Raw genomic sequence first — 27,023 nt, forward strand, 5'->3', positions numbered from 1 at the left:
GGGTGCGGATTTCAGGTGGGGAGTTCCTATACGGGGTCGTATATTATGGAGAGGAGGGTGATTCCGTCCATTTCTCCCTAACTACCGAAAAAATGGCCCGGAAGATGCGGCGCGTACACAAATTTGGCGCGCTCCAATCGAACTCCTTGTGGAAAATAGCGCGCCGGAACGCTCCAAGCCGTATCTTCCGGGCCATTTTTTTACGGTAATTAGGAAGAAATGAACGGAATCACACTTCTCTCTATAATCTACGACTTCGTATAGGCATAAACCACCTGAAACCCGCACCACCCCAGATTCTTGGGGTGATGACTTTAATCCCACCCAGCGGACTTAACCCACTCGGCACTGGTGGAAAATTTTTGTGCAACCCTGACATTTCAGATCTAAGAGCACCGAATGACAAAACCCCTCAATGTTCTGGACAAAAAACATGGGAACTAGTCCGATTTCAGTTCCGGTTATGGGCATTCTTCAGCACTTCCTTGAGTCGACGCCACTCTATCCGGATGATTCCCGTGGTTTTCTTGCTACGAGAATGCAAGCAACAAAAGTCTGTCGCACGTTGCAGCGACATCCAAACCTCACTCTTGGATCCGAATTGCATAATTTTTCCTTTAGTACCCGAAGTTTTGGGATTTGTGGTCTCCTGCAGACAACGATTCTGTGTTGAGCGTTTTATTTCTGTATGAATTTGAAGTGAACCAAGGATAGTTAGGTTTCCTCTGAAGAAAATCCAATGTTTTTTTTCTCCAATGAAGTCTTTTCTCGGTGGGATCTATCTGTCCATATCCATGACTATCCCTATGTTCACCTTTCTATATTTCTCTATTTTCTTCCTTAAGTTATGGTATTGGTTCATGAAATCGATGTTTAGCCGACAATTTTGTTTTCAGTTGGGTTATACTCGTTGATGCATTTTGTTTTCGGCGTAGCACTTCGACCAGTTCGTTCGTGGTCAGGAGTTCTTAAACATTCTGCAAGATCGCTTTCCACCGCATCATCTCAGCTTCTTAGGTTAGTCATATTTTTTGGGAGTAATTCTTAGTGTTCTTTTTTCGATTTGTCACCTTTTCACGCTCTTCCTTTGTCTCTTCATGTTTCAAAGGTTCGTTGTTCGGCAGGATCGGTAACAGTTAGTTGCGCCTGGTAGTTGCAATTTTTATTGGGAGCTGCAAAGCGTTGAAAGAGTTTGAAAGCGTTTTCTCCTCTGAACTATATAGGTATCTTCAGCTTGGAACTGTTCATCCCATAATTCATCAGCTCGCTGAAGATCCTGAACAGGAAAATGCAAAAACTCGTATTTCATTTTATTATGCATATTTCTGAGAAAAAGTACAATTTCTGTGTGTTTTTTTTTTCCCTAATATGGGCCTAACTTCCTTCTTTGTCCCTACTTTTTAATTCGTTTCATTTCAAATCTGAATTCGCACGTAAGGATCAGCTAGTTGTTAGTATTCAGTTCTACCTTACCGTTCTCATCGCGATTGAACATTATCCAGTTAAGCCTGAAATTGATGGTGTTCAGACATCATCGCCTTAGCTCACACCTTTTTCTCTTAAAGGCATCACCCCACGAATCTGAGGTGGTACGGATTTCAGGTGGAGTATTCGTACTCGGGATAGCAGATTTTGGAGAGGAGGGTGATTCCGTCCATTTCTTCCTAATTGCCGTTAAAAACGGCCCGCAAGATACGGCTTCGGGCGTTCCGGCGCCCTATTTCCTACAAAGAGTTCGATTGGAGCGCGCCAGCCTTGTGCGGCGCCGCATCTTCCGGGCCGTTTTTTAACGGCAATCAGGAAGAAATGGACGGAATCACCCCCCTCTTCATAATCTACGACCCCGTATACGAATACTCCACCGGAAATCCGTACCACCCCAGATTCGTGGTATGCTGCCTTTAATAAAGCTGTATAAAATGTCGTAGTCTTCGGTTGTTTGCCTGATTTTATTTCCAAAACCGAAGCGAATGACAGTGTTCGTATTTTCCAAATAGGAGAAAAGTGTTGCAGAGTTTGAAACGAGAGTAGGCATATAGGCTGATTCACACTTCAATTCTTACGATTAAATGCCAGGATTTCATCCACTTCAGACCCTGCACTTGAACTTTTTCAATGAAGAAGATAATATGGTAGAGATCTTCCAGCGTTTCTGAGAGGATTAATCACAAAGTCCAGGGATTGCTAGCGAACGTGCGGAATTCGATGGCTCAATAAATTTTCCAAGACCAGTGAAAAGCTGAGACCATGCTCTTTCTCCTCCTCCTTCTCTCCGTTTCACTACACTTCACACCATCGTTTCAATATGCCTAATTGAATATGAGATGAACAATCAATATGTGACTTTATGTTTCGAAATATAAAGCAAATGGGCTTCAGATGGTGCATCAAATAATATCATGCTAGAATTTATTCCTATGTTTTTAACCTAAATATCAGAGTAGTTTTCGAGAGCGATGCTGAAAAGTAGGGCATAAATTGGCAAACTTTAGCAGCAAATGTATGATTAGGAAATTGTTTATGTTTCTTCTCAGTTTCTGGCAGTGTAGTTCCAATGTTTCTTCTACTGCATGTACACAATATGTCATAAACGGAACTAGTTCGGAAGGATGCAAATTTGGAAATGGTGCAAGTTTTCCATGACTCAGTTCGTGCAAATGAACGCCAGGAACCTTCAAGCAACAGTGCAAATTCCAACATCAGTCGTATTTTCTTGCTGGAATCTCTTTTTTTGTATATAATTTCGTCTTCATCACTCGAATTTCATTATGACACGTTCGCTTTGCTTCACGTAATGCTAAGCTATAATGATTTCTATTTTTGAACATCTGCTGCTCGTTATGCGAATTGTCATCGTTTTTATTATAGAATTTATACGCATGTATTGGCGCTCGACTGACTCACCAGTTTATGGATCGGGATTTTCCTTGCATACAATTTGAGAGATCATTTCATACGAGTTTTTGCACTTCACACAAAAGAAGTAATGCATGTTTCGCTTATTCTAGAATGTCCAAAATTGCGTCGCTTCCCAAAATACACACAGTTCAGGATGATTTTAGGGATTTTATCGATGTTGAGCCAGGTGTCTGCGTCATATTCCCTGCTAAATGACGCTGAAAACAGCGTGACGTATCCATTTTAAGCTAACGCAGCTTTGTGAGCAGAAGTCGAAGTAAATATAGACCTTTGACAACTGATTTTTCGATACTTCGTCAGAAGGCTCTCTGTTTAAGAAGCAGCATTATCACATTTTTGAGAATGCAACTGTGTAGGGAAATTTGTTGCAGTATGCTCGACTTCTCTAGAAAAAAAGCTTGAGAACAGGCCCTATTTTCGATCTATGCTCAAGTTCTGATAAGGACCCACTTGTTTACGGGTTGAAGCGAACTTCGTACCTGAGCGTATCGCCTTTATGCCTGCTTGTAAATATGCGTAAATGTAGTGTATCGTCATTCATGCTCGTTAACGTTAATGTATTAAGGTTGCTGGTATACTTTCCAGTCGTCTCGCTCGGATAAGTGTGGATATTCGGACTCGGAGGGGACATCGAATTTCTGCTACTAGGTTCCTTTACTGCTGTAATTAAATGAACCGCTATCTTCACCTCTCATCTTTCGCTTTTATATCTCCCAGTGAGATCAATGTACAATCGTCATGCGAGCAAAAACTGTCCGAAATTGTTGTCTAACTCTCGCCATTCCATTCTGTTCAAAGCACACTTGTTTCACCGTTAGTCTTTCCCAATTTATCAGACTTCACACCACACAAGTTTGGGTAATAATAATCACACTTCTGCAATCACCTTTGCAGCAGAGTTTTTGCATAAATGGGTAGATTGTGTCTCCTTATTAGTGAAGAATATGGTAATATAATATAAATTTCCTTCACAGTTGCATTCTCAAAAATATGATAATGCTGCTTAAACAGAGAGCATTCTAACGAAGTATAGAAATATCAGTCGTCCAAGGCCTATATTTACTTCGGCATCTGCTCACAAAGTTGCGTTAGCTTAAAATGGATACGTCACGCTGTTTTCAGCGTCACTTAGCAGGGAACATGACGCAGACACCTGGCTCAACAGCGATAAAATTCCTGAAATCATCGTGTAGGGCGTGTACTTTAGGGAGCGACACAATTTTGGACATTCTAGAATGAGCGTAACATGCATTCCTTCTTTTCTATTATGTGCAAAAACTCGTATGACAGGAATCTGAGCGTGTCATGATTGAGAGGATCACTGTCTGAAATGTTCACCACAATCTGAAGTCTGAGTTTTTCTAAAATTATTTGCTATGTGGGAGTTTTGTTAAGAATACTGACTTTTCGGCTTCCTGATATTTTCTTATTCACTGAGACTTCACTCATAGCATAATATTTTTTATGATGAAGGGTAATAATGCTCATGCAATGCAATTATGGCACTCAGCTAGAAAAACAAGGTATCCCTGTAGTTGAGGTTTTTCTTCCGTCAGCACTTGTCATTTGCTGTGTATCTGGGAGCCTTCAGATTTTTACAGTTCAATTCCGGCTTTGTAGTTTGTTTGAAACTTGTTTCCATATTGCACCGATTCATAGATTATTTTCTTGCCTCTTGTATAGATTTATGTGCATAATCAAATATATGCGTATGACATGTTTCGATTTCTCGTTCGCTTCCTCACCTAAGCTTCTGTCATGCTCTTCCCTCCTTCATCGTTACGATTAAACGTATTCGATTGAAGCATAATGCGGCTTTTTTTCGCAACATTTTTGCTCTTTTAAAATTGACGTTTTCTTTAACTTTTTGAGTAAAAATAATCTTTTCTTATTATATTGTGCAAGTGCCATCGCAAATCATATCCACATTCGCCATATTATACCTCTGCCTATTCGAGAAAGATTGGAATACGGCACAGTCATTTCGCGATCACAAGGAATATTTTGGCAAAATAACAAAAGAGCAAAATTGAATGAGTAAGTACAAAGAGTTCAAATCGCACAAATCTTGGAGATGAAGAAGAAAGAGCTCGAACATAAAATGGGGATTCGGTGAATAGATCCCATAAATTCTGTGACAACAAAAAAAGCAACGTGTCCGAATTTTCGGCGATTCCTTAGGACGAAACGAGATGACTCTCTTTCTGAAGAATCTCATCGCCGGACTTCGCCAACTTTTAAAGGAAAACATCGCGAAAACCGCAGTAATTATGCACCGACCCAATAGTATGACAATCTCTTGAAAACAGTTTGATCTTGTTGATCTACTCAAGGAAGTTGATTTTCACGTGGAATGAGTATTAGAATCAGAACGAACTGAGGACCCTGATTGGCTAATAACGCATGCAGAATGGAATGCAAGTGCAAATGTTAGTGGTAATATTGGTAATACTGGTGCGCAGTCATGCACGCTTAGCTGTAAAGTTGCAAATATGCTTCGAGCGTTCCTGCGCACTATTTTCCACATGGAGTTCGATTGGAGCGCGCCAGCCTTGTGCGGCGCTGCATCTTCCGGGCCGTTTTTTTTTACGGCAATTAGGAAGAAATGGATGGAATCACACCCCTCTCCATAATGTACTATCCCGTATACGAATACGCCACCTGAAATCCGTATCACCTCAGATTCGTGAGATGATGCCTTTAAGGTTACAGTTGCGGGACTCTCTGTGGTGTGAACCCGCTTTTTCCCATGTTGTAGACAGTGAAATTGAGTCACGTTTGTAACTGAGCCCATAATGACTCCTCAATTAGCCACAATTGGTCCTAGCCACCCAGAGTCGCGTGAAAATTGTACAAATGACCGACATCCGAACGATATTTCCTACATAACATTGTTCATTTAGAGACTGTTCCTTCTAGCTTTAACTTTATGTATGCAGTAGAATCTTATTAACATAGATTTTACAGTCTATACATAGAGTGTTATTTAATATTTGTAATATGGTTTCTAGTGGCGTATGCTTTATTACCTGTGTTTGTCGTTCTTCCAGGTTGCTTATTACATTTTCTAACTTTTTGTTTGTTTTCCATGCAGTGTTCTGTGTACTATACTCTCTACCAAAATCCTATTATTTTTTATTGCCAGTGACAGTAAATAACCCATATATCTGATAATAACAATGTCCTTTTTAATGTCACGTTAGTTCGCATTTCTGTAGTCACGTCTCTTGTTACGCGTACCTTTATTTTTCTCGCCTCCACCGGCCAAATACTTCAGCTTCACTGTTTTTTTTTTTCCTGAGTGCCTTCATTTTTTTTTTTGAGAAAGAGAGTGACTGATCTATCACTCGCTCACCTCTCTCTTCTACCTCGTGGTAAGTTCCTCTCTTACTGGAGTGAAGGCCTAAAACAGAAACCTGCAAAACCTTTGCTCTGAAATTTCCAATGTTACTCCTACTTCATCTATGAATGGGCTCAAGGTCGCCTATAAGATCTGCGCTTACGAAAGCCGTAGTTGAGCGCAAAAGATATGAAACTGCTCTCTTTATGTTCGTCTATTTACGCACTAGTTTTCGTTGTGGAATTCATTTTCTTCTTATCCGAGGTGCATACACAGCTCGATTTTTTAAAATGCTTGAGCTACGCTTCTGACGGAAAGGCTTCTTCTGTTTCGTAGATGAATGCTATTTGGTTATGTGCCTTCCCAGCATATCTTATTTTATGACCCTTTTTTCCGTAACGAGCAAGTGCGAAGGCGATATCTTTTGCTTCTTCGTCAACGTGCATCAAAATCGCGCTGATTGTAATCCTTTGAGTTAGTTGCTTTCATTGTCAAATTTCTAATTCGATGATTCCCGATGAGTGCAAATATACTAATTCGTAGATCGTTGCGAATATATTATTCTGAAATCACCAACTGTCCAAATGATCATATGTCCCGCCTCAATCAGGTCACATCCTCCCATGATGAACATGTTTGCGAAGAATTGCGACTTCTTTTTCCTCTATCCATAACATTCTGTTCCCAATCTTCCTAATGTTCCTCCTAATGTCCAATGAAAGCAATTTGTTTCCTACCATTCGGTTTGATGAAATAACGCAGCGGCATTGTTGTTTTTGTCAGGTTGCATCCAATATGACCTTATATAATTCTGAAACTAACTTTTGAACCAAATTTAGCGTCTAAATGTGCAAAGAATTGCTCATAATAGCTTGGACTTCCTTTCTTCAAGTTTTCTTCGTCAAAATCAAGTCGCTCTTTGTGGACCATTTCTTTTCCCCACTTCTTTCGCCTCCAACCGACGCAGGCAGAAGATCTTAGTGATTTCAAAATACAAACGTTTAGTCTATTATTTGTATCCTTCATAACTCTTGAAATAACACCCAACCGTGCATGTTATCGGAACAAAGCCGCTGTTAACTCACACAAGGTATTTATGTCCCAGCCTGAGCTTCAGTGAAGGTCTTAAATCGAGCTGGACCAGGAAAATGTGATAGGCGCGTTTAATATTGCTTAGCAACTTTGCCACATGAAAATAATTCCATCCGCAGGAGCGCTAACGGCTTATATAGAATGCGCTTGTGTTGTTGCCACCCTCACATTCGAGACTTTTATATATTTCCCGGCCTTCATTTGTTGTTCATTTCCTTTGCTTTCTGATTAGGCTAAAACGTGGGAGGTAAGAAAAATTATTCCTCTTGCTGTCATCATGCTTAATATCATGTATTATCTTAGTTTTACCGAGACATCCAACAGTTTAGGGCATCTGCTTTTTTCAACATCACACAGAGTTTCGTTTCTTTGTCAACATAAATAGGATGTGTTTGTAGCGTATATTGATCCATGTTTTCGCTTTCAGAGCCCACAACGCGTATAGGCATCCATTAACCGCTCGCTTCATGTCAACAGCAGAAGCGAAGATGAGCACTCAAAATTTTGTCCTTCGCCGTCATAACAACATCTACAAAAGCCCGGAAGACCAAAGAGAGGTAGGAGACCACAGAGAAGGAATAGTTGTGTGGATACAGTTCCGTAAGGTCGTTATGGTACATCAATAATCTCATTTAGTATCGAGGCCTAGAATTAACTAATGGCCTGAAAGTTCTACTTGTATCGGATCCTACTACGGACAAGTCAGCCGCCGCTCTGGACGTAAATGCAGGTGTGTGTGGAGCTGCTTTCATTAGATTCGCCTCGTCTAGTGTATCCTTTTTTTCTGATGATCATATTTATTTAAGAATGATACGTAATTAAGACAAAAACAAGCTATTAAGTATTGCTTAAGTTCAGAAAATACCACAAAAAATCTTTTCTTCGCATCATTTTTTAAGGGGAGTCCAAAAAAAACTTTAATGTTTGAAGAGTTCTTTTCAACCTCTATTGCTTTACAGTGGCTAGAGATGGTTATTCCTAGGAAACGTGATTTCATGCAAATAAAGCTTCCTAAAAAAAATCTCTTGCTCATTAATGGAAAGATACATGTAGCAGCGTCTTTGCATTGAATTTCTGGCCTCAAACAAGAATTTACTATTCTCCGAGGATACTCAGAATAGGCTATCAAGCCTAACTTATCTCAATTTTCTAATAGGTTTCGTTTATTTATTTATTTATGCCTTGGAGCGAAGCCGCTTACAGAACTGCGTAGTGTTTTTTGTTATGACGCTACAGTAGATGTGTCTTGTCACAGCCCAGCATTTTGCGATGTTCTCCCTCAGTTTGAAGATTATGTTCAGAGTTGACACTTAAAAAATCTAAGAAACTGCAAGTTTGTATTGTTTCAGCGCAAACATACAAATCATTGTTTATTTTGTTCAACATACAGAACTGCATAGTCTTGTCACAGCCCAGCACTTTGCAATCTTCTCCTTCAGTTCTTTCTCATTATAGGACACCTCATGGACCCTTGGGAGCTGCCAGGCATAGCACATTTTTGCGAACATATGCTTTTTCTAGGCACGGACAAGTATCCATCAGAAAACGAATACAGCAAGGTTGGTGAATGTTTGCAATCTTTTTTTTCATTCAACTTTTCAAACTTATAAAATTTTAAGTTCATTTCTGCACATGCCGGTAGCACCAATGCCTACACCGCCGCCGACCACACGAATTACCACTTTGACGTGAAGCCTGACCAGCTCGAGGTTGCAGACCCTCATTATTGTTGTATCATTTATTTCATTCATTTTATCATTCATTTATTATTTTTTGTTCCAGTTTTCATCCAAACCTAGAAATTTTTAGGCTGCGCTTGATCGCTTCGTTCAGTTCTTCCTAGCTCCTCAGTTCACTGAAAGTGCGACAGAAAGAGAGGTTTACTGAAACATTTTTGACTTTCTCTTTTTGGTCTCATTATGCCTTTTAAACTTTGAAATCATACTAATAGTTGCGTTTTAGGTTTGTGCTGTCGACTCGGAGCACTCAAATAACTTGAAAAATGATGGTTGGAGGAAGTTACAGGTGGAAAGGTGAATTGCCCATTCATCTTTTCTTTTACCTACTTTTCCAGCAATTTACTTCTTTAAATCAATCTGTTGCGATGGGGCCAGTATTTGTTGTAATGTAGTTGAAAGATTCAGTTAGGTGGAACATTTTAAAATCTTCTCTCCACCCTCTGCCGTTCTCGAATTGCGCGGTGTTATTGCCTTACGCGATCAAATCGCCCACTAGTGATGTGGCCGCTTTCTATTTTTGAAAGCTTTTTGCCGATTTTCATGTTAACAAATAAAATCACGATAAACCATTCCCTGGATAGAGATTTTCCCAACATTTCCCAGTGGCGATCTGCTATAGTTGTATAATGACTCACCCACGTCGCCGAAAAAAACGTTTCGACGCGAAATTTTCAGAAACGTACGTCACTACGAAGTTCGGTCAGGCCTTTTATCTTCGTTCTGATAAGAAGATCATTTTAAAACAGTAGTCAATTTCGTAGACGTTTTTCACTAAGTTGTATAAACTCTTTTATTATAAGGTTTCTCTCCAAGCCAGGCCATGATTACGGGAAATTTGGAACGGGTAACAAGGCGAGTGTTTTTATTCATCCGTCTGCTTTTTTATGTAATAGAAAAAATACCTTTATTCTAGAAAACATTGATGGATGACGCTCGGGTGAAAGGATTGGAACCTCGTGAAGCTCTGCTCAGGTTTCACAAGGAGTGGTATAGCTCGAACATGTGAGTGGAGCGCCTATTTACGTGATAAATTCCCTTGTTTTCCTTTTTTTCGTCGAAACAACGTTTTTCAGAATGTCTCTTTGTATAGTGGGGTCAGAATCATTGGATCAAATGGAGGAGTACCTCGGAACGCTTGGTTTTGATGCCATTGAAAATAAAAATGTGAAACCTAAGGAATGGTTGGATAGTCCATATGAGAAGCAGCAGCTGTGCAAGCGTGTTGAGGTTATTTTGTTTATTAATCAGATGAAATGTTAATTTCATTTTTTTTCCAGTGATTCAGATATGATATCTGTTATTCAGATTGTTCCCGTCAAGGATACGCGCAGTCTTATGATTCGTTTTCCGATTCCTGATCTGCAAGCTGAGTACAAATCAAATCCAGCTCATTACATTTGTGCGTGTTTTGGAATTCTTATCTTGAATGGAACTTTTTTGGGATCTCACGGAAGACGCGTATTATGATTATTGATTAATGTTTACGATAGTTCTTCATCGTAGCACAAAACGAACGGGAATGAAATTATTTGTGTTTTGAATCGGGAAATCATTGAATTGAATAACTATGAGGTGGCCGTTTATTATATGCCATGGAAAGAAGCGTACTTTGTCCAAGCTGTGAATCATTCCATCGACGTATGAACAAACATCAATAATTTTTACATACAAAATCCACTGTTTGCACGCACGCAAAACTTGTCGTGCTTTCATTGCCGAAAAGAGATATAACAACCGTAACTTTCACGAACTCGTCCATCACTTGTTTTTGTCATTAGAGCATATTTGTTCCTGCGTACATTCTTATCTATCGTAACTGTCGGTCACAATTAATCTATTTAAATTATCTTTGTTCTTGGTTTTTGTTTTTAGTTTCGTTTTTTTTTAATATTTTTCGGGCGAAAGCTTCGAAAGTCGTTTCTACAAACTAAATTATTCACAAAATTATTTTAGCAAGCTTTTCTTGCTTTTTAAAAGGACTCTGCATGTTCCTGTTCTGGGTTTTTCCTTTCTTCAAAAAAAAAAAGAGCAAGAATTTGTTCGAACTATGAAGTCATGGCAGAATAGTGAAGAAACAGAAAGATCATCTTAATCGAAGAGAAAGCACGTCGTGTTTTGAGGATTTTGCAAGTGGGTTTTAGCATCACATGATGCAAAGTCGTCTATAACTTTCTACAAAATGAGTGGCTTCATGCAGTTTTGACACCAAGCAAATGTCTTCCCGTTTGGGAAATTGATTATTCAAAGCAGCATTTTTTACATCTAATTTTAATAACGACAGCGTCTTTGGTTCGTAACCACCACAGGTGAAACATGTCTTTCACCCCTCCTATTTCTACAAATTGGTATCATACTTCTCTGGGAGGATAAAAACGCTGATTTGGTAATCAACTGGCCAAGTCATTCTATGCTCCGCATGCGCGTTCATAAACCTCAAACGATGCAAAATTGAGGCTGAATCCTAAAGGGATTCATCGACGTCAATCACTTTAACTCTTAATGGTACTAATCTTCGAAACTTTTTTTACCCTCCGATTTTGGATGTTCCAGCACATCTACTGGGACATGAGGGAAAAGGTTCTCTCCTCTCGGAACTGAAACGACTAGGATGGGTGAGCTCGCTATCAGCTGGTGAAACGATTTTAGCGAAGGGATTTGCGGCATTTGATATCCACGTCGATCTCAGTGTAGGTGGGTTGGTTTCTTGTACTATGTACAGGTTTTTTTTTACCATTGCTGGTTCTGTTTCTTTCTTCCATTATCTGTTCTGGATTTAGACGGTCTTAACCACACCGAAGATATCGTCGCCTTGGTGTTTTCTTACATTGGCTTGCTGAAACGTACGGGTGCTGAAGCTTGGGTGCAAGAGGAGCTCAAAGAGCTCGGAGAAATCAAATTCCGTTTCAAGGTAGTTGCGTTCTTTCGTTTCCTTCCAAGTACGTGTTTTCCCCGAATCTCAATGATTTTTTAAAATTATTTTTCAAAGTTTTTCTCCTCAATAAGTGCTTCGGTTAGCTCCTTTTTGTTACTCTATTTGTTATCACCCATCAGTTTAAAGGCATCACAACACAAATCTGACGCGGTATGGATTTCCGAAGGCCAAACACTAAACGGGGGCGTAGATTGCAAAAACCGGTGGGATCTCGCTCATCTCTCCCTACATCACTGTAAAAAGACGGCTTCGGAATGCGGTTCCCCATGACGTCCTCTAGTGCAAGGCGCCACCCTTGCGCCGCACCGCCGCCTGCGATTCGTCGAAAGACCATGCGGACGCCCCGATGGGCAATTCATTTCATTTCACGAGTCGCAAGCGGGAGATTCATACCACGTCAGATTCGTGGGGTAATGCCTTTTAACGATGTAGAAACTTGTTGGATGTGATGTCCTTTGGGATCATTTTGTGGGGTGTTTCAATTAGTCTCTTAGTTCGAATAAGTGATTGTTTCGTGGCGTAAATGCAATACCTTTCCTGAATCTCGACTCCTGCACGTTTACGCCTACTGCGTACGAGTACTTTGTCATCTAAAACTCGCTCATGAATCATCTGTGAGAGGGGGGACTGCATTTTTTCGTGATTTTCTTTGACGTAAAAGGTCGTCTAGAAACTGGATGGTTCAGATCCAGCCCTCAATTTACATAGATAGATAGTTAGATGTCGGTCTCCATACGTAAACCTTAGTAATTGCGATTTTTCAGGATAAAGAGAATCCGATGTCGTTAGCCACGAAAGTTGCGTCTGAAATGAGACATGTGGCTTTTGAAGATATCCTGTCGTGGCGTTACTTGATGTCTGAATTCGACCCTGGTACCTTTTGTTTGAATATTCTATTATACTATCTCTTTGAATCGAATCAATGTTCAGATCGAATCATGGAGATAATCAATATGCTGTCTCCAGAGAACATGTTTTATACTGTTGTAGCAAAGCAATTTAGTGGTCAAGAAGGGAATATTGAGGAACCAGTGTACGGCACGGAAATGCGCATTACAGATGTTGATGCGGTAATAGTGACATTGTTTGTAAAAACCAATGCCTCAAATGAAAGCACTTAATCCTAAGGCTACCATGGATCGTTTCAAAGCAGCTTTGGGAACATCACATCCAGCGTTGCACATGCCAGAACGGAACGAGTACATCCCTACGAAATTCGAGCAGAAACCAAGGGAGGCTGTTAAAAGGTTTCTTCTTCTACGCTATCAGTTTAGACTTTAAAAAAAGTATTTTTCCTGTCTACAATTGTTCAAAATCGTTTGTGTTTCAAAATTACCACTGATTAGAAGTGTAAGGAGTACAACAGTCTTAGGTCTTAGGAGCTCGTATCATTTGTGAATGTTTGCATCACACTTACGGCGCGTATCAGGGAAGTGTGGAGAAAGGGGCGGGGGTCCCTGATTTTGTCATCTTAAAACTGATGACAATTCCGGGTATTGCGGTCGCTTCACTTGGTTGAAAAGCCCAATTTATTGGAGATGATGCAGAATCTCCATCAACATAGCCGCGCAGGCTGTGCTGTCGCCGCGCAACGTATGGACCCGGCCTAATGCGCTGCGTCCCTGGTGGAAGCCATCCTGCTTTCCTGCGTCCGCCAGTAAATGGAATGATAGTAGACACTGAGATGGCGTCAGTGCTAAAGGAGAAAGTGCTACGAGTAGGAGTACGACTATGAATTATCCTTATCATGGACAACTACACCCATAACATCTTAAAAATCGATTAAATACTACCACAAAAAGGCTTCGTGGTCCCATGTCCTCTCGAACTTCGTAGCATCGATCGGTAGGTACAAAGGAGCAGGGTGCCAGTTTTTCTCTTTGCTGGGAAAGTATCCGGTTTGGCCAGTACAATACGTCGTATGATGACTGTAATTGGAGACTTAAACAAACCTACATTACAATCTCTTATGTAGATTTACATGATCACTAACACTTAGTTGAATGTGTAGTGTCATAGTTTTCAGTGAGCACCCACGTGTGATCTATGATGATGTTTGGTGTCGAATTTGGTTCAAACAAGATGACGAATATAAGCTTCCAAAGATGATCACAAAGGTAAAAGACCACTAGAATGTGACAACTTTGTAAGTGTTGCTACGGAATGTCATGCTGAATCACTTTAGGTAGCTGTTACTGCTCCGATTATAGCGTCTGATCCTTTGGCAACGATGCTGTCTTCTATGTTCTTGTGGTGCTTGAATGTAAGCTTTAATTGTTAACCTTTTCTTTCTATTATTATCAAATAATTAGTAGATTGTGTTTTAGGATGCTCTGGCAGAAGAAACATATAACGCCGAGTTAGCAGGCTTGAAATGCCAGCTCGAACTTGGAACATACGGCACAAATCTGAAGGTGAGCTCCTATATGTGGAAGATTCACGTTAGCTTGCGTGTTGGTTCCTGGTCTTGCATAGTTATAGATGATTATGTATTAATGTAAGTTCTATGAAGAATAACAAGTGGAATGGAGATTTCGTAAACATCAGTAAACTAAGTGTGGTTGTAGTGTAGGTGTGAATTATCGTTATCATCGTATCTTCAGTTCATCAAACAATGCATATAGCATACTTTTTTCATGTCAGGTTTAAATGACGTACATCACATTTTTTTCACACTTATGGCATCGATAATGTGAGTAACGTAGTAGTTGGGCTCTTTTATGCATGCGAACTTTTTTCAATGACTTTTCCCAATGTTCCTGCTCAGATTTTAATGTATGCAATTTGAAAAGCCGTTATCTGTGAATGACCCAGTATATTCACTTAAGAACAGTCTTCTGAACACAAATAATAATTGTGCTTACAGGTAACTGGATATGACGAGAAACAGCCGTTATTTGTGGAGCACTTGGTGAAGAGAATGACCGACTTTAAGCCTGGTTAGTGAGTTATTTCAGCTGCTCCACCCTGTAGAGGCGATGATGTGAAAACTTTGATCAGAGCGTAAAGCCTAATGGCTGGTTCTTATGTTGAATTAAGCGATCCTGAGCCTCGTATTCGGTTTTAAAAGGGAACTCCCAACATCAGTCTATCGAGTGTTTCTCAAGTTTACACGTGGTTACTGAAGATACCATCCAGATGTATTGTTTTGAGTGTCTGAGTTCGCACACCTATGGTTCTAATTCTATTTTCAGATCCCCTGCGGTTCGAGGTGCTTTTTGATGCCATAAAACGAGCGCTGGAGAATTTCGCTCATTCGCAGCCATACACTCTCTCACAGCATTACATCCAACTACTACTTAGCGATAAGTTTTGGAGTAAGGAACAACTACTTGCAGTTTGTAAAGGTGATTTTTTATTTTTCGTACAGAAAATTGACGTTCTTGTTTACATATCGATAAGCATTCAAGAAATAGTCTTTGCAATTATTGATTCACAACTTGAAATAGTGTTTAATGACTTTTTGGAGTATTTGCCCACATTTCATGCTTTACAAAAAAAAATTAACTCTTGCTTGGTCATTCCTTCAGTTTGGCAAAGTTTTGTTCTCTCCGATTCTTGTTCCTTCGACTATCTTTAACCAAGAGCGGAGAAGGTATTAGCTTCATAGACTCGAATCTTCATAGACTGGATAGCCTTTCGTTTGTTTTTGCATAAATTGCCGGCTAATAGAGTTACTTTCCCTTTCAAGTACTTGATATTTTCAATTACGATAATCAGTGATGTTACGATTATTTTCTTAGTTTCTTCTTTCCTTCTCCGAATGTGTTGAAAATATTTTCTTGCAGGCATGACTGTCCACGATGTTGAAGCATTTGGAAAGGAGATGCTGAAAGCGTTTCATGTCGAGCTGTTTGTACACGGTAACACTACTGAGGAAGTTAGTGAAAGTCGTCTAGTAAGTTTTCTTCAGCTAGTCCAGGCATATTCATTATTCTAGGAAGCGCTCAAACTCGGTCATGCTGTTACGAAGACGCTGCGCGACGCCAACAAGAGCAGGCCTTTGTTTAGAAACGAATACATGCTACTCAGGGAGCATGCACTTGAAAACGGCGACGCATACGTGTATCGGCATTTCCAAAATACCCACGAAGTATCCTGTGTGGAAGTCTTGTATCAGGCTGGAATTCAGGTACTCTTCTCTTCCGTTGATAGGTAGATAAGCAGAGGATGCACGCTAGAAATGGTCTTTGCAGGCAACTAGAGAGAATGCACTAGTTGAACTCCTAGTACAGCTGCTACGAGAACCAGCTTTCAATCAGTTGAGGACTGTGGAGCAGCTAGGTTAATTAGTTCTTGGATTCTTTGATTTTTCTTTTTTTCGAAAATGACTTTCCGACTGTTGCTACGACGTTCTACTTTCTTCTTTTTTTTCCTTCAGTAATAGTTTTCTTTTGGTTGCGCTAAGTTCTGGATCTCGGTTACGCAACATTCCTCCCACATACTTAACTACAATGGTCGTCTCAAAAAATAAAATAAGCTGAAAAGTTTGAGATGAGAAGTTTGAGGGGTATACTTCATTATCTAGTTTTCTCTTTTGTTTCCGAGTTCTCATAAGCGGTGGTGGCAAATATTCGTAATTCAGACCTACTAACGAAAGATTAGGTAGTTTCGGTTTACATTATGAGACGGAGCAGAAATTTCTGACTTGTGTTCAATAAATCCTATGGAAAGCCACTGTTACTATTACCCACCTTTCCTCCTTTTCGGTTTTCCTTTAAAACGAACTGAAGTAGCAGTTTTTCAGGTTACATTGTTTGGACAGGGTCACGACTGAACGCCGGAACTCTTGGTTTGCAATTTATTGTACAGGGACCAAAGAATCCGGATCATGTTTTAGATCGAATAGAGGAGTTTATCGGAAAGATTCGAGTATGTTCTTAGAATCGACTAATCAGATTTTATTGCCAGTAACATAGATCCTCTTATACCTCTTTCATTTGAAGGAAGACATAGTAAAAATGTCCGAGGAGGAATTCGAACAGCAAAAAACGGGACTCATAACTCGCTTGCTCGAGAAACCGAAGACATTAGGAGGGAGATCAAGAAGGTTTTGGAATGAAATTGAATGCAGACAATACGACTTCAATAGGAGTGAGTGCAATTTTTTTCATGTAAGTAGACTTTCTATCAACATAATTTTTTGACAGATGAGTCTGAGGTGGAAGTGTTGCGTCATGTCACAAAAGAAGAGCTACTGCAATATTTCGACCGGAAATTCAGCAAAACAGCACCGGAAAGGAGAAAGGTCAGAAGTGATTCAAATATTTTGTGTCAAAAAAAATGCGTTCATGTTTGTTTGCTTGCTTATGTTATAGTTTGTATTGAAAAATTGGGGAAATGAGGAACGCAAAGGTGGTTTTTTTTTCAGCGAGTTCATCATATACATTTAGGTAGCTATATTTGTGCATGGAAAAGACGAATCTAGAGATGGAATGATTGAAAAGTTCAGGAAGAAGAGAGAAATTACGTCAGATGAAAAACAACTTGTGAGTTACCTATGAGATACAGTAGAAAGTTTTTTTGAACTTCATTTTGTTTCTTTTCTTCTTCTCACTTGTTTCTTATTCATGGTTATTTATTTGAGGAAGAGATCGAGTGTATGGAACAGTTCCGTCAGACGCTGTCGCTGTACGGTCGTCCACGGCCGAAATTGAATTTGCCGCCCATAGGCGCCGAGCCACTATCGAATTTCGCTACTGGAGATGCTAAATCGAAGTATTGATCTGGATTCAGATCAGATTCTGTTTTCTTTAAACAGTAGACTTTTCCCAGTGCTGTTGATTTTTATTAGCTCAAGTGTTGCTGTTGAGTACCTCTTCACGATTCTAGGCGATAGGCTACAATTATACATGCTCTCAAAGGGCCAAATGTGATGTTTCTAGAAGGGGTTATCTTCGCTTGATGGGTATCTTTTGCGAGAAAGTGACACCATCTCGAATAGTTTTGAGCACCACATCAATTCGATCTCCACAGGGAGTAACTCTCCAGGTAAGGTACATTATTAAAAAGCTCTATGAGGGCTTAGTGTTATAGAAGTAGGTCCTTGTGTGTGTTTTGTTCTTAGTTGGGTGGGAGAATAGGAAATGTTTAAAATGTGTAAGGAATGCCTTTCTTGACATTTCTATGAATGCTTGATGAAGAAAACATCATAGCAGATTTCTTTTTATTTATTTATTGTTGTTGTTGCTTTCTGTTGAATAGAACATCAATTTTTGAAATTTGTTATTCACTAAATGACAGTGTAACCAAAGAAAAGGCAATTGAGTAAGGTGGATTCATATCACCGCAAACTTTTAATTGAAATTGTACTGCCACTAACGTTGACCTTCTGTGCTATTCCGCTGCTTCTTCTTCTAGTTTAACATTGATGCCGGTGTCATTTAGGCAATATCAGTTTTCATCTTTTAGAGAGATTTTTAGTCCGAACTGCTTTTATTCTGTTTTCTTTTCGATGTTCATGATCTTTTTTATACCCGTTTATTCCCAATTGATATTCGATGATATCGTGTGGCAATAATTTCAACTGTTTTCATCTAATAAAATTCGCTTTCTTTTGTAGAAAATATTTTTTTGAGATTCTGCCTCTTATGTAACAAGAAAGTTTCTGAAAATAAGAAGGCAGGATTTGTAGAAAATGCTAGTTGGGCTTTACTCCTTTTTTACTATCTTTCAGTACTTCCCAGTGAACTGAAGAGATTCGGTTGAGTTGAGTCAAAAGGCACGGTTGGCCTAGACCTCATTCATCCTATTTAGCGTAACACATTTGCGCATCAGCGCAGGCTCTCTGTATGAACTCTCTGTATGGCTCTCTGTATGAGCCTGCGCTGCAGCAAATGTATTACGCTAACACATTTGCTGCAGCGCAGGCTCATACAGAGAAATCGGATGAATGAGGTCTTCGCCAACCGTGACTTTTGACTCAACTCAACGGACTCTCTTCAGTTGACTGGGAAGTGCTGGAAGGTCGTAAAAAAGGAGTACAGCCCAACTAGCATTTTTTACAAATCTATCTTTGCCCGGGATATTCTCCCTTTGCCTTAACCAAGTTGAAAACTCCTTTGCAGTTCTGTTAATGACATCCGTACGTGCTGGAAACACGTAGAACAGTAGGCCATCGTTGTTTTGCGCGACCAAGCGTTAAGATCGACCTTAGCAGAATCCGTAAAAACATTTCATAAGTTTTTTTTTAAGAATGCGTACATAGAGGTAAACAATGTTGGAGTCTCTTTCTAGAAAACAAAGTGGAAACAAGTGAGGTTTCTGTTCGCTACAATGAACGCGACATAGTAAAATTTTATCAATTTTAGTCCTAGTCGTATCATATGTTTGAATGCAACATCCCAGGATAACAATTAAATTCAATATTTATCACATATAATTAATCAAATACATATCAATCAATAGATGATCGGTACACTTAGTCGTTCCGTTTTTCGGTCGGCGAGGCCTCGATGATATCCGACTTTCATCTGTGCAAGTATGAACAGTATCATCCGACTCCACGCCTGCAACAAGCATGGTATTTATAGTCGAGTCAAAACAAAATGGAGCACGGTGCAATTGCGAAAGCGGCTGCGCTCGAACCCGGCGGTTAGGAACAACGTAGGATCATTGCGAACTGCAGTGATGTGTGGTGCTAGCAAGTGGTCCCACTTCGATCTTGATAGCTACCTATGTCGCCTCAAGCGCAGACGCTTACGTCATTGTCAGATGGTATAAGATAAAAATCAAATACAGCATCTTGGGACTAGTCGAGAAAATATGGAATCGTCTATTGAACCCTGAAGAGGTATATCGCAGTCGGTAAGGGGATCCACGGTCCCTACACGATAAATCAGAGGTTCGATTCCGCCCCGGTGTCAAACAAACCCTCATCCCTCCAGGGTCGACAATCTGGTAGCAGAAATTGGTTTTCGAACAAAGTCGAAAGCGTAGGCGCATCCGTATGAGGAGTGATCAACGCCCACTTATCCACTTTATCGTGATTTCTAAGTCCATCCTCGGAAGCAACACATTTCTGAAAGCCTTTCTTCCTACGCTGGAAGTCACTAGTACTGGAATAGTATCAGAGTGAGATTGACCCAACAGTCGGCAAAAATTATTGACATAAGGATAATAGGGCGGGTATAGCGCAGTTGGAAAGAAATTCCGGTCCCATCGCACCTTGCCGATGATTCGAAATCGTTCTGTACTTACCAGGCCTTTCAATCCTGTGGGATCGAGAAAGTGTGGCTCATTTGTCCGGGGGAATAAAATCGCTGATGCGACACATCGATTAGCTCTCATTGCAAGTCATTGTTTAGGCCAACACGAGTTTAGAAGCCCTAGTCAATTCAGAATTGAAGTCGAAGGAATTCGCGCATCGCAAGCGGATTGATTATGATCGGAGGTAACGATCGGCTGATCGAACATCTTCACGACCCTATGAGGGGAACTGACAGCTTGATTGCTTCCAAAAACGTCCATTTCAGTTAATTCCGGAACTGTCACGTTAGCGAGAAACCACACGAGCCGCAGACAACCACGTGTTTAGTCTCCGTGTTTACGAAACACCACAGAGAATGAAAGAAAGGAAAAGCTCAAGTGTTGGCGAAAGTTCCAGAGGAATGAAAGGGTCAGTGTATCCGTCGAAACTCCACTTATCATAAAACTGGAATGACTGGTTTCGGAAACCTAAACGGAACAACCAGGAGGGAAGCCTAGGAATTCTCACTTAACTTCTACTGATACCAAATAAGTCAATTCTTTTTGTACATAGTGATCTAAAGGAAAATTAGCATGTCCTCCAGACCTTCCTTCCGAAACCTGAAATTTTCGAATTTCCTAACGAAGTCCCACGAAATGTGACGCTCTTCGTGTCCCTCGTGTGTGTCCCCTTCTAGTGGTCAAAACTTTTCAACGTTTTTTATGCGTGCATATGTCGTCGGGTCTATTAATGACTTGCTGGCGGTGTAAGGCATATTTTAATGATTTCATTATCCTGCCTAGGCTCGAACCAAACTCACTCAGATGTAGTTCTCGAAGTGCAAATCTTTCCGTATTTTCAAGGAGTCGTGTAGTTCCGGGTTTTTCGGGTTTTCTAATGAGCGTTCGAATGAGTAAAAATACAGCTTTTTGCTCCTTCATTAACCATTCAATGCTTGCAGCGTAAGTCGAACTCTTCCTTACCTCTTTCTCTGCTTCCTTTCGTAGTGATGGCGGTCGATTCCGCTCGAAACAATCCGTAAAAATATCCCAATATAATGTTTGGAATCCGCGATCCTTCAATGAGACGTGTTGATAACCTAGGGTCTGGAAGTATTTTCTTTCACTCGAGTGTGGACGTCGTCATTAAGCAAAGATTTCACAAAGCTTTGTGTACCTCGTCATGTAGCCAACCTTAAAGACACCATAACACAAAATTGACAGTGTTGTAATCTCCACCGGAAAAAAAAAGTTTAGGGATAGAGACGACTGCGAGCGCGATTATTACCAGTTCTTCCCAATCGCCCTGAAAAACGCTAAAAACTGCGCTACCGACCATTTGTTCCTACGAGGCACGTTGGAGCAAACCACCGTTGCAGTTGGACCAGTTCCCCCAATAATCTATTCAGCGGTTTTACTTAAATAGGCTATTGAGGGGATCTTATCGATTTTTTCCGCTTCCCCGTGCGTGCCACAGTGTGTTCAGTGGTGCTTCGTAGCAGTAAACGGTTGGTAAGACAGTTTTCCGCGCTCTTTTCTAAGGCGATTGGGGATAATCCAGCGTTGCCATGCTCATATTCTTAATCCACCTTCCTAACCATCTACTGTCCAGTGGGATGCCAACATAGTTAATCTCCTGATACGCTGCCTTCAACAGATTTTTCACTCCCTACAGACTTCTTCCTTTTCTTTTGTCTTCTAATTACTTCTCCACTAATATTTCATATAGCTATGTATCTGTCAATCGAAATGTGCTTAAATTGCTTATTTTCTTGAAAGGATCAGCGTAATAGCTCTTCTAGAATTTTTTACTATGTCATAACTAAAGGATTTAAATGGGAAGACAAACAAAGATTTAAAAAAAAAACTGACCTGCAAAGCCTCGCATGTTTGCTCAAAGTTATCATTCATATTCGTGATGACTAAGTTCAACACTATGGCAAAATTTGCAGAATGCGCTTTGAAGTGGTCGTTTTCCCGTAATCGATTTAATTGCACGGATTCCTGCAACGATTATAGAGACGGGAATTTATTGTATATTTTCGACAACTACAATCATTTCACGCATCTAATTGCAATGCTGCTGGGAGTAGAGTGATTGTGAGGTGAATTAATGTGCAGAAAATTTGAATATGAAGTAATTTGGATGAAAGGTAACTATAGTAGGATCAAAACGACATGAAGCTGGGTGCAATTGCGTACGCGGCTTCCTTCGAGGCACTGCGGTGGAGCGTAGCGGTTAGGAGCGTACTGGGACCCTTTGCTGGCACCACCTATCACTGCAGTTTGCGATGGTCCCACCTCGGTTCGAACTGCTGCTTCTACCACGCGGTTTTGGGTGCGTACGCAAATGCACCGTGCTTCATATGGTTTTGACCCGGCTGTAATTTCAAGAAATGTCTGGGGTTGAGTAGTACACATCAGCAACAGTCCTGCAGCAAGCATTGGTGGCGGAACGAAAAATGCGCTGACAGATTTCTGACAGATAACCTACAACAATAAAAGCTTAGAATCTCCGTGAGATTATTCTCGGGAACAAGTGATCAATTTTTGTGTGTTCCTTTCATACAGGGAGCCACAGTGAAACAGAAAATTTCGAATGCAGTAGTGGCAGCCCTGAGGTGTCAGTAAGCAGGTGGGAGTGACGTCCTCCAGTACATAACTACTTGTCATTTACTGGTCATAGATCAATGGATCGGTTTAGGTTCTATACTGCTGCGCGTTTCCTTCCCGACCGTTGTGGTCTCATAAGTGCAATTGAGGCCCGAACTACTTCAATTTCCTCTGGGGTTCGTTGAGTACTTTTGGAACCACGGTGGCTTCCTTTTTACAGCTAACCCCTCTCCTCCTAAATACTCAATCCATGTATTGATGTCGTGGCAAGTTGGGATGCGGTATCAGGTCCTGAATGGTGATGACGTCGGAATTTCCGTTGAGGAGCAGCGGTCGCACTGTCACCATCTTTGGAAAATGACTTTGCAGCAGGAGCGCCGATCCATTGGTATATTATTACTGAATATCAGGTAGTTTTGTACTGAACGATGCCACACCCGCCTGTTTACCGACTCCTCGGACTCCTGCAACTACTACTTTCAAAAATTCCTGTTTATCTGGGGAACCCTGTACAACACCGTCGGTACCGACGCTCGAGGCAGAGGGTGAGGATATTTAATTAAAGGCATCACCCCACGAATCTGAGGTGGTACGGATTTCAGGTGGAGTATTCGTACGCGGGATGGTAGATTATGGAGAGTTGGTGATTCCGTCTGTTTCTTCCTAATTGCCTAAAAAAAAACGGCCCGGAAGATACGGCTTTGAGCGTTCCGACGCGCTACTTTCTACAAAGAGTTCGATTGGAGCGCGCCAGCCTTGTGCACGCGCCGCATCTTCCGGGCCGTTTTTTACGGCAATTAGGAAGAAATGGACAGAATCACCCTTCTCTCCATAATCTACGTTCCCGTATGCGAATACTCCACCTGAAATCCGTACCAGCACAGAATCGTGGGGTGGTGCTTTAAGTTTTGAGAGCAAACTCAAACAGAGAATCAGATGAAATGCTTGAACTGAACTAAAAGTCCAGAGACGAGCAGGGCGAAGAAAAGAAGACAACGTATTGTTAAGGATCTTTTTTCTTCCTTCAAAACGGCATCGTTTGAACCAGGAAATGTTCTGGCCTCAGCAGTGCACTCACCAAATTGAACAACTTCAACAATGACTCGTCCGTGTGAAGAATATCCCAAAAAATATCCTCTGAGCATTTTTTCAGCTGTTTTTGCGAGCATTTGAACCAACACACTTCGATCATTCGCTTCTCATCCTGAGTCAAGCCCGATATGGAGCCGTTCACTGAAAATCAAGTTGTGATGTAATGATTAATACATAATTATAGGCGTGTATGTATTTTTAATTGCACTTCTAAATCAAAGACAAATTTTTTTGACCTGGATCATGAGAACTTCAAAATGTACGTACGAAATTGGAGGTACTGACCTTCATAATAGGTTCCCTCCTTTCAAAGGACAACATACTATAATAACTTTGACTGCGTTTGTCTTCCAATTCTACTCTTCCGTAGCCGTTCCAAAAATATTTTTACTATATTTTTTGAGTTTTCCGAGTCTTTAAGGAATGATCAAGAAGAAGGAATGACGAAGAGGTTTTTCTTACGCTATATATTCAGGCGGTTATTCGCAAGGCTCTATTTTTTACGTTTCGTTTTTTATCTTTCCATGAACCCTTAAAGGCATCATTCCACGAATCTGAAGTGGTACGGATTTCAGGTGAAGTATTCGTATACGGGATGGGAGACTATGGAGACGGGGGTGATTTCGTCCATTTCTTCTTAACTGCCGTAAAAAACGGCCCGGAAGATACAGCTTCAGGCGTTCTGGCGCAGTATTTTCTATAAGGAGTTCGACTGGAGCGCGCCAGCCTTGTGCGGCACCGCATCTTCCGGGCCGTTTTTTACGGCAATTAAGAAGAAATGGACGGAATCACCCCCCTCTTCATAGTCCCCCATCCCGTGTACGAATACTCCACCTGAAATCTGCACCACCTCAGATTCGTGGGGTGATGCCTTTAAATAAATCGCTAATTAAGTGAATTTAATTCCTTAGGAGCAGCTTCGTAGGAACTCCTAGCGCCAAGACTATATTAACACAATACTATCTTATTTCGTTACACAGTTCGACTACGATACGGTAGTTACTAGTGCGTTTATTATCGTCGTCGTGTACATAGAAAAGAGGAAATTTTCCCAAGCATTTGTGTGAATTCCTTGATTCACCAGTCGAATAATCTTGCCAGAGTGCAGCTAGGACTATTCTTGTTCTTTGCGAAATTTTGCCGTTACACACATTTCTCGTCCAGGGGGGTGATTTTGCTTGGTCCTACCTTGAAATTGAAAAAGATGGCTAGATAGGATGAATACCGTATTGTGTAGAATTCAAAGAGAACTCGCTGAGATGAGTGTATCAGCCGCTTTTCCCCTAGTTCCTGCATGGAAAAGCTTTTTATGAACTATACAAAAAAAATAAAGGGATAAAATCTGTGGCGCTAATCGGTGCGCTTGGGATGCGCCAACGTATCCGACCCCAGACAGAAAATCGTTTGAGGCGTCTGGCGTCTATCCACTGACTTGTGGGCCTACCTGATATATCTGGTCAGTGATTTTATTCGCCCAGACAAGACCATTACCATTCAATCGAGTCCACAGCGCCGAAAAACTTGGTTAGCCTATAGGCGGTCTCGAACCAACGGCAGATACCCTACCAAGTGTGCTACACCCCCACTCAACTACATGTAATTAAAATATGACTTTAAAAAGTCTATTTCCTAGAAGTTCAGCGTATTTCATTCATTGCTGATTGATCGATTAAGGTGTCAGGTGACCGCTGTCATCTAATCATTGTTGATCGTTGATTTTCCGTGTAATTAATCTCACTTCAGATAATTGGAACCTATCGTTGAGAATTAATTAAGAACTTATGTATGACCCAATTCTTTGGCGTTGCTTATCGTTTTTTTTCTACAATTTATCCTATTTTCCTGCACTTTTCTCCCTTCGAAAAATGTTCCTTAGATTTCTTATGTTAACTGATTTCTGTTATGCTGCTATTTATTACTATATTCCATTTGTTGCATTTGTGTTAATTCTTCGAATATATCATATTTTTCAGACAGAGGGTATTAGTTTGTTAAATTTGTTTGTTTGTTTGCTTGTTCACATCACTCACCTCCATCTTCAAGCAATCGACACCTCGTTTTCGGATATCGTGCACTATGACTTCCTCCTACCGGTCGGGCAGGTCGATCGTTCCGACAGTCCAGACTTCGACTTCGACTTGAGCGTACATTTTGCCGGAATAATCTCTCAACCTGCAGGATACTGTATCCTTAGTTTATAGTTTGCACGCTTGTAGCCAACCGTAGAAATAGTACCTTCTCCTTCTTTTGTTCGTTCGTGGCCGAATGGGCTACTCCCATCGCAATTACACGGAAATGAAGTCGTGTGTACACTTAACGAGGTTGCTGAAATTGCGACTGGTCAAACAACGTTGAGTGGACGTTGCCAGAGAACACGGTTCCACGAGGAGGAAAAAATACAGCGAATGTAAAGGCCAGTTTTAAAAATTTTGTCATTTTTTCTCAAAAAAAAAAAATGAAGAAGTACATATAGATCTCAGATAATATGGCACAATCGTTACTGAGTGAAATGAGAGTACTTTCCAGAGAATCCGTCCGATAGCGACTTCACATACAATCAAATCAAAGAATCACGAAAATTTTCTCTCTTATCTAATAAAATTCCAAAAAAAAAAAGTTCCAAGATCCAGTGTTCGAAATTTTTTGAAGAAAGAGAACATTTTTCGGGAAACAGAAGAAGATTAAGCACTCAGGAATTGAAAATAAAAAGTCGAAACGAGTGGATCTCAGGACAAAAGAAAACCCTCATTTCAGAGACGCTGCAAATGTTCTCCACGTATGGAGCGTTATATGAGAAACATTAAAATTTACCTTTCCTAATTCCATATCTCACTGAAATCCTTAGAAATGCTGCTTGAAAATTATTTAAAAAGCTAATTCACACTTCCTTCTCCGATCTTCATCTAGTCGGATCAAAACCACATGTAGCAATTGCAGTCGAGTAAGCGGCGCGCACGAAGCGGAAAGGTGGAGATAGCGGTTGAAATCGAAGTGGGACGTGCAGCGATAGGTATTGCAGGTAAAGGTCCCACCACGATCCTAACCGCTACGCTTCATCGCTGCACTTTGAACGCAGCCGCTTACGCAACTGCACCGCGCTTCTTTTCGT

General features: G+C 40.7%; 2 protein-coding genes across 4 annotated transcripts; one reads left to right on the forward strand and one right to left on the reverse strand.

Moving 5' to 3' along the window:
* Nucleotides 1-463: 463 nt before the first annotated feature.
* RB195_015435 (uncharacterized protein) lies at nt 464-17,747 on the forward strand (the record flags this gene model as incomplete). Of its 2 annotated transcripts, XM_064206148.1 has the most annotated exons (30): nt 464-553; nt 878-1,017; nt 7,779-7,908; nt 7,988-8,081; nt 8,807-8,910; nt 8,971-9,060; nt 9,161-9,229; nt 9,314-9,384; nt 9,891-9,942; nt 10,004-10,092; nt 10,164-10,317; nt 10,396-10,489; nt 11,641-11,781; nt 11,868-11,998; nt 12,787-12,895; nt 12,953-13,092; nt 13,151-13,269; nt 14,049-14,139; nt 14,208-14,285; nt 14,350-14,436; nt 14,889-14,961; nt 15,217-15,369; nt 15,811-15,902; nt 15,963-16,154; nt 16,219-16,306; nt 16,770-16,894; nt 16,969-17,116; nt 17,173-17,270; nt 17,416-17,511; nt 17,610-17,747. In XM_064206148.1, 30 exons carry the CDS (start codon nt 464-466, stop codon nt 17,745-17,747), a joined length of 3,276 nt encoding a protein of 1,091 aa, XP_064062029.1. The 2 variants fall into 2 exon arrangements, with proteins under 2 accessions (XP_064062029.1, XP_064062030.1); XM_064206149.1 differs by lacking the exon at nt 464-553 and having other exon boundaries at nt 914-1,017.
* A 1,675-nt stretch (nt 17,748-19,422) lies between these two features.
* On the reverse strand, nt 19,423-26,194 carry RB195_015436 (uncharacterized protein; the record flags this gene model as incomplete). 2 transcript variants are annotated; one of them, XM_064206151.1, is made up of 8 exons in its annotated part: nt 19,423-19,530; nt 21,194-21,316; nt 21,387-21,403; nt 21,449-21,515; nt 22,082-22,213; nt 23,901-24,055; nt 25,945-26,086; nt 26,150-26,194. In XM_064206151.1, 8 exons carry the CDS (start codon nt 26,192-26,194, stop codon nt 19,423-19,425), a joined length of 789 nt encoding a protein of 262 aa, XP_064062032.1. The 2 variants fall into 2 exon arrangements, with proteins under 2 accessions (XP_064062032.1, XP_064062031.1); XM_064206150.1 differs by lacking the exons at nt 21,387-21,403; nt 21,449-21,515.
* Nucleotides 26,195-27,023: the final 829 nt, after the last annotated feature.

This window comes from Necator americanus, chromosome V, assembly GCF_031761385.1.
Source record: "Necator americanus strain Aroian chromosome V, whole genome shotgun sequence".
Classification (NCBI taxonomy): Eukaryota; Metazoa; Nematoda; class Chromadorea; order Rhabditida; family Ancylostomatidae; genus Necator; species Necator americanus.